An 18,131-nucleotide genomic window follows, 5' to 3' on the forward strand; every position below is an offset into this window, starting at 1 on the left:
TGGAAGCGGGTGAGGAACAGTTAGTTATTGCTTACAAGATTATACATCATTTTTAATTGAAGTATGGATTGTAGAGGAAAATATTTCAGATATTTCAAGATAGTTAATGTGCCTGCAACGGTGTCGCAAACTTTGATTATTTATCTGGACACGTCAAAAACATTAATTTAAAGAACGCCGGTGAAAAGAGGCCCTGATTTGCGAGTGAGCAATCAGTGAGGGTGACGAAATCGGAGCGTTATAGGGTTTGTAATAATACACACCTGATTTTATAAGCTTTACAAGTTTTCGAAGGAATCTTGCGAAATAAAAATGTCACGGTCGGGTATCAAAATTATTCGTACGGTACAAAAGGGCATTTAGTATGTACCATGTTAATATGCAAAAATTTCTTATCTCAGTTATTACATGAAAGATTTATTATACAAAGTCTGGTTTGAAATACTAATTAATTTCGTATTTAATGGAGTCGCTGTGCGTTCAGCGCGGTTCTTTTTTCAATGACGTATGAGGTAAATGTTTATTTATTTAAAATATATATGTTAATATTACTTTTATTTAAAAAAAAACATTTTATTAATTTTATATGGTTTCACCGTTGAAACAGTTTTTTTTTTTACAAATAACTTACAAAAAATGGTCTTTATCCTGTTAATTATAATATTAAATATGGTACCTTCACAAAGTTAAGTGTAAATTTGATAAATGTCTTGTTTCCAAATAAAAAATGTTTTACTTAAATGTATAAAATTATGAGGCGATGCTATAAGTTTCGGTAAACGAATAATGTACTTAATAGTATTGGCAGTCTGTTAATGAATAATTAATGAATCTACACTAATGTATTGATTAATGATGTTATGATAAATTATTATAAAAATAACTTGGAATCTTACTATATTTATTAATAAAATCATTGTGCCATTATTTTAAACATAAAACTGTACATCTAGTTACAATACGATAAAAGTATCATAGGATTTCTTTCAAATTTGGAATTTTTATTTTTTTATTTTTATTAAAAGTATAATAAGGATTTAATATATTTTTAAATTACATATTTTAGTGTTTATTGTAGAACTCTACTATCAACAAGATATAACGCGAACATTTCAAATTATTTTACTATCTGTAATCGTAACTATTTTAGGTACACAATTCACTGTCACGAAATTACATCGTGCTGGGAGTATTTAAAGACAATAAGAGTCAAGGTCACCATAATCTGTTGACTTATCTATTTATCTGTTATAATAATTATATGGAACAATATGACGAGATGTAAAAAATATATCAGTATTTCCACAGATTAAAAATAGTTAATTGTATGCCTCTTTTTTTTTTTTTAAATATACTTAGCTCGTCTGTGGATTTTTGTTTAATTGATTCGTTTTTTTTTTAAATATTAAGCCTTATTGTTAAAGTTTTCGACATATTTTTTATTTCATAATTTAAACCAATGAGAATCGTTAAAAAATTAAGCGATTCGCTTCCTAGTTACACCGCTAACGATGTATTGTGTAAATACAATATAATAAATATAGATTGTTTTTTTGTCCGGGTACATGACCTCTAGATTATTATTACACATGCACTAGTTCAAGAAACTGCTGTATAGCGATTTCGTATAACGATGAAAATGTCAATAAAACATTGTGATTCTTGGAATATAAAGAAATTTACAAATGCTGGGCTAAGGCGTCCTCACATTTTTAAGAAGAATATTTGGAGCTTACATCATCATACTGCTCCAATGCGGGTTGGTGAATACACGAGGCAGACATTCATCCCCCATATGCAGGTTCCTCACGATGTTTAGTTACCGCCGAGCACGAGATGAATTATAAACACAAATTAAGCACATGCAATTTTAGTGGCCTGGTTTGAACATCCAATCATTAAGATTCACGTCTTCTAAGCAACAAGCCATCATGGTTGACAGAAATCATAGTCACATGAAATTCGTATGAGCACTTTTTCAATTCATAAATTTTAACGAAATATTCGTACAGCAGTAAAATACGGTTGATGAATTTGATTTATGATATTCGTAGGTGTATATTTGAATGTGATTACAGTCGTGCAACGCCATTTCAAATTAATTTTCTGTTCTTAGAATACGATATGCGAATTTTATAACAGGAAAATTTTAACGCGAAACAAAAACTAAATAATACACTCGAGTTTAACTGTAACAGTTGCCACATAATGCTGGTGGGACTTACAAATATCACGATCAATTATGAAGCCACAAGCTGTCTAGCTGTCTGCCTGTCACTGGTTTAGTAGCTGACCTGTTTTGCTATTGATCAATTATAGTTCCAATCGGTAATGGATCCGGTCAAGGATCGGGATAGAGTTTTTATAGTCAAGGAGTTTTCATGCCCCGTGCTCCGAAAAACGGGTAAAGCCTTTAATCCTCTCACCGACCAAGTGAAATTGCTGACTCAAATGAACAATGAGATATGCCGCTACACTTTGTACGACAATAATTCCTGCGCATATAATTTACCGGTTAAGAATAGCCGCCGTGATTGTTTTTTTTTTTTTGTTTTATTATATAGGTAGGCGGACAGGCAAATGGGGCCTGTACCTGATGGTAAGTGGTCACCGCCCATAGACATTTCAAATTAAAATTAAAATTAAATTCAATATGTGGTACCGTCGTTACTTCTGATTTTCCATAACACAAGTGCTCTAGCTACTTACATTGGGGTCAGAGTAATGTATGTGATGTTGTCCAATATTTATTTATTTATATTTATGTTAAGATGGTTTCCTGTCAAGATATTCCCAATATCAACCCAAATTTTGGTACTTGGATGTATTACATCCCAGTACTGTCTCGGAAAACACGTAACGCTGTTTGTCCTACATCTAATGTCTTTCGAGTCATGTAGAATTATCTATTGAACTATGAGAGTTCAAACTAATTACTCTACTCTAGCACGACATATTACTCTACTCAATACGCAACCAATCTTGGGAGAAAAGATATTATATATCTTGTGCCTGTAGAAACACTGATTAACTTACCCTTCAAGCCGTAACACAACAATACTAATTATCACTGTTTGGCGGTTGAATATTTGATGATTGAATCATCATCATTCTGAAGCAAAATATATGTATACTTTATACCGCCGTGTATTTGAATTAAAGCATAAGTGAATCCGAATAATGCAGGTTTAAGACGTAATAAGCACAACTTAAGTACTGGCAGAGCTTTACACTTAGAATAGGCACCTTAATCTTGTTACAATAATAAAAAATATGTACGAACATTTGACGTTATTAAAAGAAAAAAAAATCTATAATTATTTTAATAAAAACGTAACCGATAATTAAAACTTAGCTACGAATAATATTTATTAACACAACTCTTTTGGAATGCATTTTAATATAACACATGAATAATTGTCATTTCCTTTACAACTAGAGATAAGAGAAATAAATTAGAAAGTTAAATGTATTAATCTTGTGAATTATGAAATCCAGGCTTTGATAGTTTTTATTTACAAATTAATTGACTTTGGACTACATTTTGCTTGTCCAAGATTAACTCTAAGGTCATATACAGATTTACAAAGATAAACTAACATCCGTTTACGAAATTATTCCAGTATTTTATTTGACATTAACGTTTTAGACATTTTATTAAGTAAATAATTAATTATATAATTTAAAGCAATGCTTACAAATAGTCAAGTCGTTTGTTTGATAGCGAAGTGACTTTTTTTTTAAGCCAAATTATAGTAAATTTAGTTCATTTTAATTGTTTGTGTTAAATGTTACGTTTTTTTTTTACTTCTATTGAATAAATACGAAGCCTTATTTAATATTTTATTGGTTAAAGTTGGTATGTATGGATGTTTGTTTGCTTTCACGCAAAAACTTCTAAATTTTAATGAAACTACAATAATTTACCTGATACATAAGCTATAATTTATAAAGATATTGTATGAATACCTGACAAAGAACAACTAAAACGCAACCGAAGCCGCATGCGAAAACTAGTACAAAATAAATGTTGTACACATAATGTACGTTTTAAATAAGACGTTTATAAAGGTTACCTATACTATATCACAACTTTATATAGAGCCGCACTACACCTAGTACAAGTTTGTACATTCCGATAGTTTATTATATATTTTACATTATATATTAGTATGTTTGTTGAACGATATGTTAGGATTGCCTTTAAATATACAAAATATCGTAAATACATTAAGTATGTTGCGCAAATAGGTTAGTTTTTTTTAAATATTTGTTAAAGGAAATCGTTTTTCCGGTGATGTCTCGGTATTTATGCTAGAATTCTTCAAATTATTAGTTAAGGTGACTTAATAAAACAATAACTCTTACCTCCTCACGCCTATTCCGCTGAACCGATTTAGATGAAATTTCGTATGCAGATAGTTTTAGATCCGGGGAAGGACACAGGCTATTTTAGTTCATCCGTTGAGGGGGAAATGTCAGATGTGACGTTTATGTGCTATAGGTAAAGTTTTTTAAATTAAGCGCGTGTAAAGACGGATCAGCAAGTTTTAAATAAATAATATATACATTTAAAATGTCATGTCATGTTACTAAAACGAACCGTGTTTTTACGTAACCCTAAGTACATTAGCTATGAAATTTTAAACACATATCTTAAGACTAATATATTAGTTACGTTCATTAATACAAAGTTTTTTTATTAAGTCATATTTTACCATCATGCACCATTTAATAAAAATGAAACATATATAATTAAAATGTCATGTCATGTTGCTTACATAAAAAAACCATATTTAAATGTAAGAACAAGTCGTAAAAACCTAACGGTGAACTGCTCGTTACAGGATGTACGTATAAACATCGGGTTCAAACTTGATTGGACTATTGTTGTATCTACGTTGGTAGCGGTTAAAGCATAGCTTAACTGACAATGGTTTCTTTTTTACTAATTTAATTAACTTCGATACCATAATGTACAAAATTTTGTGATGTATCCGGATATTTTTTGCCGTTTCTCTAAAAATAGCTTTAACATACAAACATTATAAAAACAAATTAAAAGATTTAAATTTTAAATTAAAGTAATATTTTGATCTATTGTACTATTTAATAAAAAAGTAAATCATTTCACAAAACTGTTTCAAAAAATGTTTAAATGCAGATCGGTTGCTGCCCTTTAAAATAACAGCCTGACATGAGAAGGGAAGGAAGGGAAGGGAATTCAAATCAAGTGTGTTATGATATTATAATATTAAAACTGTGCCTAATATTATTGTGTGGCACAATAAACTCGTACGAGTGACATTGGCTGCGCGGGCGCAACACGCGCGACAATCGGCATTTGTCCGCACCATTGTGATGTTAATATATGATTGACAGATCGTCTTACGCAACACTAGAACTAACGCAATTTGATTTGTCTCGGAAATGTATATTAATAAAGTAAAGCGAATTGATAAATGCTTGAAGGTAAACAGTTGACAGTTTCAGAGTCCATCACGATGCGTTTCCTTGTTTACTACAATGATTATATAAGTTAACGGTAACACTTACGGAGATGTACGGTATGTAGTGTTAGACTGCGGATTACGGATTTGATAACGTTGCAACGTATTATTATGTAATAACGTAACAATATTAAAGGTAGTTTTTGTTGTTGTTACGGTACGAAAACGGCGATAGGTTTATTTATTTACGACACACAACATTATTAACACATATTTTACAATATATATATGAATATTACAATTCAGTAGAGCTTCATGTAAACATATATTGAAACATATGAACTCGCCTCGCTCGCGTTGGCGTATATAAAAACCATAGACTAGTTTTTATATCAAAAACCTGCTGATGTTCTTCGTTGGGGTTTCAGCTTGCATTATTCTAAATTTCATCAAACCCGTTTCCGTTTGGCCGTGAAAGAGTAACAGATAGACAGACAGAGTTACTCGCATTTATAATATCAGTACGGACAAGAAGAAAGTAATATTAGTTTTTAACCATATAGCGTATAACAGTATTCATGTATACTCTAATATCAATTAATTTCCTTTAACAATTTCGAACGATAGTTTCTCAATCGTTCGCTGTCAATCACGATACAAAATCTCCGTAATTAAGCAATAAGTGTGATTAATGATCAAACAAATACAAAGTGACAATCAATATCTCACCATTATCGCCACGGCTCAGTGGACCGTAGTCCAATTAATCGTTTCGATCTTATTCTTATCTCTTATCAATGGGACCCATAGCTGCTGGACAGCTATGTCACTGCATATTAAATCACATTTAAACTCGCACAATGGTGATTTGCGAACTAACATATTTATGTTTATTTTTCTTTCATAGAACGTCTTACGTTGAATCGGCAACGTGTGTTCACATTTAAAACAAACAATTTGACCATAATCCTCCTTAGGAATGATACTCTTGTTCACAGATCGGATCGAAAAAGTAAAAATATTAATTTTTCTGTCAAGGAGAGGAGACCTTGAAGTTTGAAATTTGGTAGTTTTGATGTTCAGCGCTTGAAGTCAGACAATTCGTATCGGTTACACTTCCGATTAGAACATTATGTGAGGGAATAGAAAATGAAAAAGGGAAGGTAGATCAGAGCATGAATCTCATAGACCAGCTATCTGCACAGAAGATAACATAGTGCTCATATGAGTGCAGACATTCGTGTAACAGCGTCAACAGCTTTACGTCCTTTCCGAGGCTTTAGAGTGAAGAATTATTGACTCCGAACCTACCAATCGTTTATTGAGCCGTCCCGGTGATAAAACCCAGAACCTCATGAATCTTGATCTGAATTCAAAAAGGCACATATAAGCCAGGCTGTTGACCAATGAGATAGTTGATAATATTAAAAGGATAAAAATACCCAACGCAATACGAAGCGGGCGCTCAAATCAAGCATTGGATACGGCTTGTTGATTCATCGCCGTCTTTAAGTAAACTGTTCAATTGCTCCTTTTTAGGCTTGTTGTTTCATTTTAATTCTTTGAAATACGTCAATTCATTAATCTGTTGCTATTAAATCGATTAACTCAAAGTCTGGTTGAAAATTGGCCTTCAACTATTTTTAGCATTGTTAGTTTTTTTCAGTTACGCATAAAAACTTACTAGAATCACCTCACAGTCAATACAAAGATTATTTTATACACAAATGTAAAATATTACTAACTGTAAAAATTAAGTGCGATTCACTATCCTAAAGTCTAAAAACTTTTGCTAGTCCCGGAACTACAATCTTTCCGTGCAGGATAAAAACTCGGAATTGAAACCTCTTCCAACAGAGTTTCAAAATAATGCTTTTAAAATACTGCGTCGGATTTTTTGTGATATTTTTTAAAGATATATTATATTGCAGTTTTTACTATCAATTTTAATGGTTGTTAATAGTTTATTTTAAACACATCAATATGTACTTGGCACATATTTAAAATGGCGCTAGGTTCTGGCTTTTCCCAGGCTAGATCTGAGCCTTATTAATGCCATAGCTTAACAACTTCTTAAAATGTTGTTGTTTGATTCATCTAAGGATTACTTTATAGTAATCCTTAGAAGAATCAAACAAAAGTAGTAAAGTAGCAGCTTACAAATATCCCACTGCTGGGCTATGGCCTCTTCTACCTTTGAGGAGAAGGTTTGCAGCATATTCAACCACGCTGTACCAATGCGAGTTGGTGGATAAACTTGTGGCAGAATTTCGTTGAAATTAGACACATACAAGTTTCCTCATGATGTTTTTCATCACCGCCGAGCACGAGATCAATTATAAACACAAATTAAGCAGACGGCAATTCAGTGGTGCTCGCCTGAGTTTGATCCCGCATTCAACGAGATTACTATCAGATAGATGTTTTCTATATCATAAATACAATACATATAAACACGTAACATTTCTAATCCCTATCAAATAAAGTACAAAAGAATTTTGTAAGCCGACCTTAAATATAATAACATCGTCGTGATAAATATGGAAATGAGTTACGAGATATTACAAAACATTACTTAATTTATCAAAGGTTTATAAATTTTCATCGAACCCTTCATTAAAAAAGCTCTTGGCCAAGCTCTTGACCCAATTAAGTATTACTAGTTAGGAAAGTATTCTCCACCAAGGTCGATTACAGTAAGTTCATAGTCTCTAGTCACGAATATTAAAAATTACTTTAGTAAACATATACCAAATTTATGGTTTAGTGGTAACTTCGCCGTTTACAGGGCTGCCATCCTGTTTTGTATTTATCGTTCAAATAAATCATTTTGCGAATATTAAGACCAGGAAAAATTTACCAAGAACCTTCTTAACATGCTTATATTAACTTTACTTATAACTATGTATGTAAGAAAATCTTGGAATCTTAATTTGACCCACTTCCCGGTATTTGATTAGGATGAAATTTTGCACACGCTCTGAGTTCTGATGACAATACATGACTAGCTAAAAAACGTCATTACAAATCCAATATAGCGGCCTCCCCAAGATGGCGGACTGGCTGTTTGAAATCCACCCCCATGATATGGATATCGAATGAAACGATTTTCTGTCAGGAATACGAAAAAAATTGTCACGTGACTTAAATCCAATATGGCGGACGTCCATGATGGCGGACAGGCTATTTGAAATGCACCCCCATGATATGGGTATTAAATGAAAGGGTTTGCTTTTGTAATTTTTAGTGCGTGCTAAATGCGTGTTTTTTAGTTTTTTAAACTATTAATTTATTTGTATAGTAGCTACGATTCCACGCTTATTATTTAATTATATAAAGAAATATCACAAAACAAAGACTAATACGTAAATTGAAATAACTACATGTATAAATAATAATCATGTTAATGATGGCGCTGTCGCGGAAACCTGCTAACTTTCCCTTGGGCTCTGCGGACTACAACCTAATAATGGCGATCCATAATAGAAAAGCCGTAATGACCTAGTGGCTTAACCGATGATTCGAACAAGCACCACTAAATTTTCGTGCGCTTAATCTGTGTTATTTATGTTTATAATTAATCTCGTGTTCGGCGGTAAAGAAAAACATTCTGACGAAACCTACACGAGTGATTATTCAAAAAAGTATTGTTAAGAACAGAATATCGATTTAATTTTGTAATATAATTACGTATGCAAGATTAGCCTACAAATATATAATTATATAATAGAATCATAAAATTAAGTGATAAAATTATATGAAATTTTGCTCTTGTTGCGCAGTTTGAATACAATTTCATTGCACTTTAAGGAGGAAAATTACAATATAAATTATAGAAAATTGTGATGCATAATTCTGCACATGCAATTCTCGGAACGAAAGGATCGGCAAAATAGTATGTGAGATGTCAGATGTCGATTACCTGTATTGAATATGATTAATGCGATTACGAGCGAATGTTCTAATCAAATAGTTAACGTTTGCTGTTTAATTTTCACAGACAGCTTGTGTCTATTGGAGATCACGCGACTGTATTTATTGAACTGCCCTTGTTAGATATAATTATATTCAGTACATTTTTTATCTGTGACTAGTTTTTCTTTGCACTAAAAATTTAAAATAAAAAAAGATATCGGATTAATATAAAAGATTAAGAAAACTTATTATCAGTTAAATTTAATCAAAAATTTCTAATTATTATGTAGTTAGAAATGTTACTTTATTGCATTAATTTTGAATAATTAACTTCACATTTGTGACATTCAACTTTTAGAGTTCGTCTCGGTTAATTTTAGGTATAAAATAACGATGTGTTTATCTATAATCTAACGAAATAATTGTATTCATATTTTGATCGCATAAAATGTCGCAATAAAACCTGTCACTGTTGGGAATATACACGCGCTACAAGTTATTTATTTCCCTTGACTTTTAAAAAAAAGTACAAACACAGCGGGATCGAAAGTGGAACATGGTGACGCCTTTTATTGCCAAACCAAAGTACATACGAAGATGAAGTACTAAACCATTTGTATATACCATTATGTTATTGTTGATCCGTACTCTCGCTTTTAGATATTCAGGGTCAATTATTGTGATTACACACGTACAACCTTAAATATCGATGTGTGGTCTTTAATTTTAAACGATAAAATAAAAGCATACGAATTATTTTGATTCAATATAATTAAAAAGAAGGTCAGCATTTACTTTAAATTAAAATATAAAGATTCGATTTAGATTCAGTTAAATATAATACTTATTCCGAGTTCAGAATTGATAACATAAAAATAAATATAATCCAGAATAAGGATATTTGTTATTCTCTTGAAAACATTTATAATACAATAACATTTGATAATGTAATTTGAAGAGGCAAATAATGTTACGTTTTTCGATAAATATGGATCATTAAAACTACAAGGTAAATATTATAATGAACAATTAATAAGAATTACAGTTATAAAAACGTTATTAAAGCTCATAATATAATAGTTCACGTATGTGTATTATCAACATTTGATCGAATTGCTCAACGTCCAGTGTACGCGTGACATACTGATGCATTTTTCGTGACCACTCCGTCCCGATAACATATTCATAACATGATCATTTCGTTTTTTTTTTTTTTTAATAAACGCGAAATATGAGAACAATTGATTTTACAATCACACACATACAAATAAATAGTAAAATATTTAAAAAATATTCGTATCTCTCATTAAATATTGTACTTGTACGTATACAGTACTAGTTACCGCCTGCGGTTGACGTGTATGATGTTATGTACCCTATTTCGTCTTTGTACCCCTGAAACAAACTCTGTCGTGTGTATAATAGGCTTTATTAATCAGTATTTTGCGTCTCACATTTACCATCGTTTATTCCTATATACATAAATAAAATAATAATAGCGCCGAATAATTTATATTTTTAATGGCAACATTATTCTGACACGTATAATTACAATGTCAATAAACTTACCATGCCTGTCGATTCTATTCACCTCCGTTAGTGAAATGTGGTACAGAGCTACGATCGTATGTCAAGGTTTACTAATTCATCTATTTTGCATATTGGCCTTTTAATGATATTGAACGGAACATGTGTAATACATTTAACACATGAGCGATTACGGGTCCGCGACCGCGTGGGAAAGGCCGGCCATTGGCTAAATTATCCTTTTCTACGGTATTGATAGCCGCATTTAATGATGTTCATAATTTATTCTATAATATATATTATATAGGTCATGTATTACGTAACAGAGGTTACGAATAATGATGATCAAATTAACGAAATAATCTTTAGACAATTTAACCTCGATCAATACTGTATATATCTTATTAAATATAGTAATAAAGTTTCGCCTCTAATATAGAAATGTGATCGTAATAAATAAATACGATAACGTTGAAAAAAGACAAGATGGCTAAGTGATTAGAACGCGTGCGTCTTAGCCGATGTTTGCGTTTTCAATTCCATTCATTTCATATTTCAAATCCAATCAAGCAACACTGTATTTTCATATGATTTGATTTGTGTATTTAATTCATCTCGTACTCGGCGGTGAAGAAAAACGTCGTGCGGTAATCGCGAATGTATCTAGTTTTAATGAAATTCTGCCACACACACATGTATCTTCCAACCTGCATTGAAGCAACGAGGTGGAACAAGCCCCAAACCTTCTTCTCAAAAGGAGAAGAGCCTTAGACCGGCAGTGGGATATAATGTTCATTTGGAATAACAACTGAAGACGTATCGATTTTAAATAAATAAAGACAATAATATCGTGAACGTTCGTTGACACTGAGAAAAACCTTTCGATTTAGAAAATTACTGTCAACAAAAAGTTAAAATGATTTAAGTAACAATTTATCGCTTTAAATGCTTTGTCAAATTATTCTTTTGTCGTATATACTAATATTATAAGAGAGTAAATTTTGTTTATTTGAATGTAGGGAGTATCCCCGAAATTAATAATCCAATTCTAATTTTTTTTCACAGGTACCGCTATACACAGTTACATTATTCATGACTTGTATAGGGTATAAATTAAATTTACGTCATATCATTTTCAACATTAATAAATTGCACCTGTGTGTAGTCGGACACAAAGGAAGGAAGCCGTGTGTAAACTTTTATTAAAATAAGACGTTTTGTAAGTTAGATTTATATCAGTATACATATAAATAATTTTCCTATAGCTATGTAAGCGTTTACTAGAATAGTTTAATGTTGTAATATCTGCCCATTGAATGTTTAATAAAACTAAATCTCCAAAATGGAATTAAAATGAACATGACGTAAGGTATATCGCTTCGGTCGTACTGATATGAAAGCAGTCTTAATATTTGCCTATTTTTAAAATCTTTCAAGTATACTAACTAACCCCATTTTACTAAAGCAAAGCTAAGCTAAACCACAGAGTACATATACTTATCTGATTTCACAAAGACAAATCCAAAATTTTATATATTTTCTAATTATTTAAATATTTATTATTCTTACTTAACCTAAATATCTAACCTATATATATAATCTGTGTTAGGGAAAAGCAAGACCGTCTGACACATATACCGAGATAGAGAGATTACTATTCATAAAATATATCGTATATTAATACTAAGAAATATAATATTTACTATATGTATTATTATTTGTTTGGTCTTATTTTAGTTATATTCATATTATTTAATTTAATTTACATCGTAAAGATTTATTGTTTATGACGTTTATGTAATAACGCGCCATTTAAGAATGTTAAGCAATGGTATCTATCGACTCAATCCGAATTACAAGTCTTCTTTATAATTTGTATATAAAAATTCATAACGCATGTCTTCTGTATAAGATTACATCTTAGTTTATCGTTATGAAATACTCTATGCATTCAACTATTATATTGAATAAATCATGTAACATAAACCTATTTATATTTTCATATACTTTAAAGAAATTCGACTAGATTTACATACTATAATTTTTATTTTGATGTATTGTGTAAATGAAAGTGTAATAATAAATAACCGTTTTTTACTAAATGCATATGTATGTACACACGGTACATATACCAAAATAACATATTTTTCAATTTTGTCTGTCTATCTATCTGTTTGTTCCGGCTAATCTCTGGAACGGCTGGACCGATTTTCACGGGACTTACACTACAGGCAGATAACTCATGTAATAAGGAGTAACTTAGGCTAGAAAAATAATTTATTTGTTAAATTCAAACGCGCAGGAAGTCGCGGGCACAGCTAGTAATTGAATATAATTTCAAATAACTAAGTAACTGAGCAAAGACTATTCTAGTAAGTAAGAAAGACTGGTGATATGGTTTTATGGTTCTCTTAATTATAAATATTATTGATTATTATTTTTTTATCTTTCAAGTCTCCACAGACTTGTTTCCCATTCCCTTAGTGAATATTTCCATTATTTGATTGAGCTAAGTAAGTTGATGTGTTTACTTGTTTTTATATCTAGAATCATCACATTCGAAATTTCTGGATTTTTTTGCTACCAACCTGTGGATTATGTGATATTTTTATTTTATATATTCGATTGTCTAAAGGCATCACTTTAGCTATGAATTAATTTAATTTCATCTATATAGGGAGTAATCACGGGAACACATACACTACACTAGGGTACACTACTTAGAATTGTTATATTAGCACTCCTGTTAAACCGAGCGTATCGCAAGCTTATGTATAACATACCTGGACAATAGACCCGACGAGTAGACCGAAGCAAAGAGCAATACTAGTGACGATCGGTGCATTGGATTCGGTGATCGCGATACAAGAGGCCACACCGATGGATGTCAGCAGGAACGTGCCCAACAGCTCCGCGACCAGTTGTCGCCAGATCAGCTTATTATCTGTGATATCGGATAAACCGATTATAGAGCTGGTTCCTGTGGAACAAACAAATAAATAAAAATAATTAAATATTTAAAAAATTGGGGCAAACTTACTGAGCTACCAGTAGTCCTACTAGTATCTGAGTCAGTACTGCTCGTTCATTCGTAACGATCCATACATATTAAAAAATTAACATTATGTACACAACGTCCGAGCAATGAGTACAATATTTTCAAATATTTCGATATTAATATGATTTTCTAAAATGTCTCTGATTACTATTGTCATTATGTAATAATTTTAGGTATATGAAGTAGAATGACGAATATATACATATAATATATAATAATTTATTTTTAAAATAAATTTAACAAATAATTATTAATTAAAAAAAATACATTCATTTATATCTAGACTTTATTTATCCCCAATCAAGAGAAATATGCCGGTTTACTAAAATTATTTATCGGAAAATGCTTAACATGTTTCGGGAAGACTTCAATTGCCAGCATCACGGAGCAGTGGCCTCGTAAAATATCGAAAATCCGTGGTTCGGCGACTTTTTCCCGATACACACGTATAAAAAAATCCAAATAAATAAATAATTTTTTTTTATATATATTTCGACACTTTTAAATAATTATACTAATATTATTATTAAATATTATCGCAAAACATTGTATTTAATTTAATAATACATTAAAAAATATTTATATCTCAGGGCCGTAAAGTAATTAAGCTAAAAATAAATAAGAGTCCTTTTTTATGATCTTAAACACGTTATATGTAACTACATATTTTATAATTATTTTAATAACTTTATATGTAGGTATGTAAAAATATGTCTTATAAAGTGTATGAGAAGTATTTATTATATTATGAAATACTTGAAGAAGGCTAAGTAAAGTGTACACTTTTATTTCAAAATTAAGATAATAATATTATTTTAACTGTTCAAATATGATACCTATTTCTGAAACAATGTCAAGCGTCTTATGTAAATAATAAAAGATGTTTGTACCACATTGATATCATTCAAATATACACTTTGAATAATAATTGCTTCAAATTTTTTATTTTCCAATATAATCTATAAAAAGTATAAAAATGCATTTTTTTATAGTATTGTAACACTTTTTTATAGTATTGTAGAACTTGAATGATTAAAGTAATGTGCTTGGCTAATTTATGTTATACTTGTTATTTAATAAAACGCACCTATAATAATAATGCAATACATAACAATGCTCTTTGATCTTAACAACATTGTTAATTACGTTTAATAAAATAATAACAAATGTACATTTAATTATGACGCACTATACCGCGAAACTATTAATAAACAGTTATCATAAAATAAACTCGATTTTATAATAGATTTATAACATATTTAAAATAAGTAGGGAAACAATCGAAAAGCTCTTTGGGTCAGATTTTTCATCGATATTAAGAATTCACGTTCATAATCACTGTTAAGGAAATTCATTTATAATTATGTTAATTATGATATGATATATAATTACGTTAACTATAACGCAAAATTATTTATAAACATGTTTATTACACAATTCACTTGATATTACAATAGATTTATAACATGCCATTAAAATTTATAGTGAATATTTAAAAGATTTCTTATGCGAATAATTTACGACAGTTTTACGAAATACTTTTAATTTTGATTATATTTTATATGATTCATGATCTTTTCTCACTTATTTTTGTACTATTTTAATATATGTAATATTATATATTGTTTAATCACCGTTATCATATATTTCAGCATTTTCCCGTTTCTCTGGCTTCTCATTTATAAAATAAATGACTTTATTCATAATGCACGTTTAACTTTATAAATAAATCTTTGTTTAACTTCCGAATTCGAAATTTGATTTATCTTGAAATATAATAGTCAAGAGCCTTTTTTTTATAAAATTTAGTTAAAGGACAACGAACAACGAATAAACATTCTTGATTTTTAAAAGTTACATAATAGCTTATTATGTAAGCGACTTAATCTAAAAACGTATACAATTAGGCGTTTACTCATATATAGATATATGATATTAAAAAAACTATAATATATACTTGTAATTTCCGCAATTATAAAAACATTATTATAATTGACGATCGTTTAGTCACATATAAAATTGGTATTACAATACATGCATAATTTAGAAAAATTGTGATAATTTTAAATAAAATCGCATGTCTAATTGTTTCAGTGCGTTATTACTGAATCCTCCTAACTTCTACGCATATGCGCTTCACCAAGATACATCACTGTAATCACGATTATGACAAAAACGCCCTCAACCCTCAGTGGAATTTCCAATAAGCTTAAAACTTACTCTTCTGCATTTCATCCATCGGATAATCCGTCTTCATTTTAAATAAAATCACTTTCTAGTCCGATTAGCCAACAAACAGCACCTCACTGTTGCGACAGATAGAAATTACCGCAATTTATTTTATTTGTAATTGAAAATTCCTTATAGTTTGGAGGAAATCGTTCGTGAAGAATGTGTACGCTGCGCCGCACTACCTTTCTGTAACGCTTCATACACCTGAGTGTGGCGGATGACAGCGGACCAGTCGAATGCAACTGACTTTTTATTCCGAGTGTGTTTCTTGAACGATGTTTATAAATTAATCGGCTATTTGATATTCATCACTATCTCCCATTGCGAGGAAACCGCAAATATTTTGAGGGGAACAGTACGAAATTCTCACAATTTGTTGAAATCAAATTACCTGCACACTGTTTACGAAAACGTTAAATAAATGTCTTCGTCCGTCTTTTTTTTAGTTGAACTAAAATTGTAAAATGTGGTTTTTTACATTAGATTTGTTTCTTACTATCTTTTTTTACTAAATTAGACTAGATCATTTAGTCAATAAAAAATATAAGCATTTTTAATTATACCAGTTTATGCATAACGACGAGATAACAACATATAAAAAGTTATTTTACGACGAAAAAGAGAAAATACGACGTCCATAACTAGTATTTTATTCACTCTAACTTCAATATAAAGTGACTAATAAAGTTGCGTTAAAGTTAAAAATATCCAAGATAGAAGGGAATTCTATTTGTGGGAGAAATAAATAGTATTCTCGGGTTAAAACCCAGTGCAATAAAAACTTGACAGGGATTCTTACTACGTAACTGGTTCTAACTGGTTTTTAAAGGACCTGACTATATTGAACTGCTTTTTATTTACTTTTTAAGATTTTTTTTGTACAGAGTAATAATAAAACGTAATAGTATTATGTGTATCGTACTTATCAACCATTTAATCGATTATTTAAGATTATTGAACTGCAGGAGTGAATTAGTTATTGTATATTTATGTAACAATTTTAACATAGTTGACAAATTTTATTCCTTCATTAATAAATGAAAAAAAATATTTATTTATATTTTAATGATTGACATTAGTTTTCAATTCGCGTTTTTAGGTTATCTGTATTGTGTATTGTTCATTACAAGAAAAATTCAAATGTTTTTGTTATCATAATATTGACGTAAAAATACAATTAGATAATTAATGTTATAACATATGAAAAGTTAATAAAAGTAGTAAGAAAAATGTTTCATTTCATTCATAATAATATTCTAATGATCTGTAAAAGAAGTCTAGTATATAAATATAAACAAATATATTAATTGTAATCGTGATAAAGAACGGATAGTGACTTATTCTTCAGGTATTTCCTATAGGAAACGTACGGCCATAGAAACAATTAATTTCCATATTAAAAAATATATTATATTGCGAAATAAAAATATTCCATTAAAAGTTCGTGGTATATTTAAATTAATATGCAGTTCTTAGGTTGAGTTAATATTAAACTGACGTCAGTGTTTTTATACACGTTTTTTTTTTTATAATTGTTAATGTGTGGCTCAAATCTTGCAACTGAATTTTAAACCGATTTCTCCCGAACGATTGCTATGAAATTGTACACACTGTGGGTGCTTCTCACAATACAATCTACTAAAATATAATTCATTTTGATTTATTTATAATATACTTATTAAAACAACGTGCTGAGTCTATTATTTTGAATTAAAGTTTTTATATTTACAAAACAAACCGACTTCATACGGATAAAATAAGAAATTCATAATTTTAATTTAAGAAATCCAGTTACCCGATAACATTGCAACTTACCGGGTTGTAGTATCAAAAAAAATCAAACAAATCGGTCAAGTATTACTCTGTCACGTTTAGGAGTTCAGTGAGATACACACACAGAAGAATTATTACAATTATTACATATATAAAGATAAAAGTTTTGAGACGTC

At 30.1% G+C, this 18,131-nt stretch overlaps 1 protein-coding gene across 3 annotated transcripts in view; it reads right to left on the minus strand.

The window, feature by feature from the left end:
• LOC113392258 (aquaporin AQPAe.a-like) overlaps positions 1-18,131 on the minus strand; it is a 69,741-nt gene that overhangs the window by 25,772 nt on the left and 25,838 nt on the right. For 2 of the 3 annotated variants that reach the window (XM_026628587.2, XM_026628590.2), the window contains one exon: positions 13,676-13,872. In XM_026628587.2, coding sequence (XP_026484372.2) covers positions 13,676-13,872 — 197 coding nt within the window. Of the gene's footprint in view, positions 1-13,675; positions 13,873-16,170; positions 16,433-18,131 lie in introns of those variants that run through there. The other variant, XM_026628589.2, reaches the window with a different exon arrangement.

Source organism: Vanessa tameamea, chromosome 5 (assembly GCF_037043105.1).
Source record: "Vanessa tameamea isolate UH-Manoa-2023 chromosome 5, ilVanTame1 primary haplotype, whole genome shotgun sequence".
Classification (NCBI taxonomy): domain Eukaryota; kingdom Metazoa; phylum Arthropoda; class Insecta; order Lepidoptera; family Nymphalidae; genus Vanessa; species Vanessa tameamea.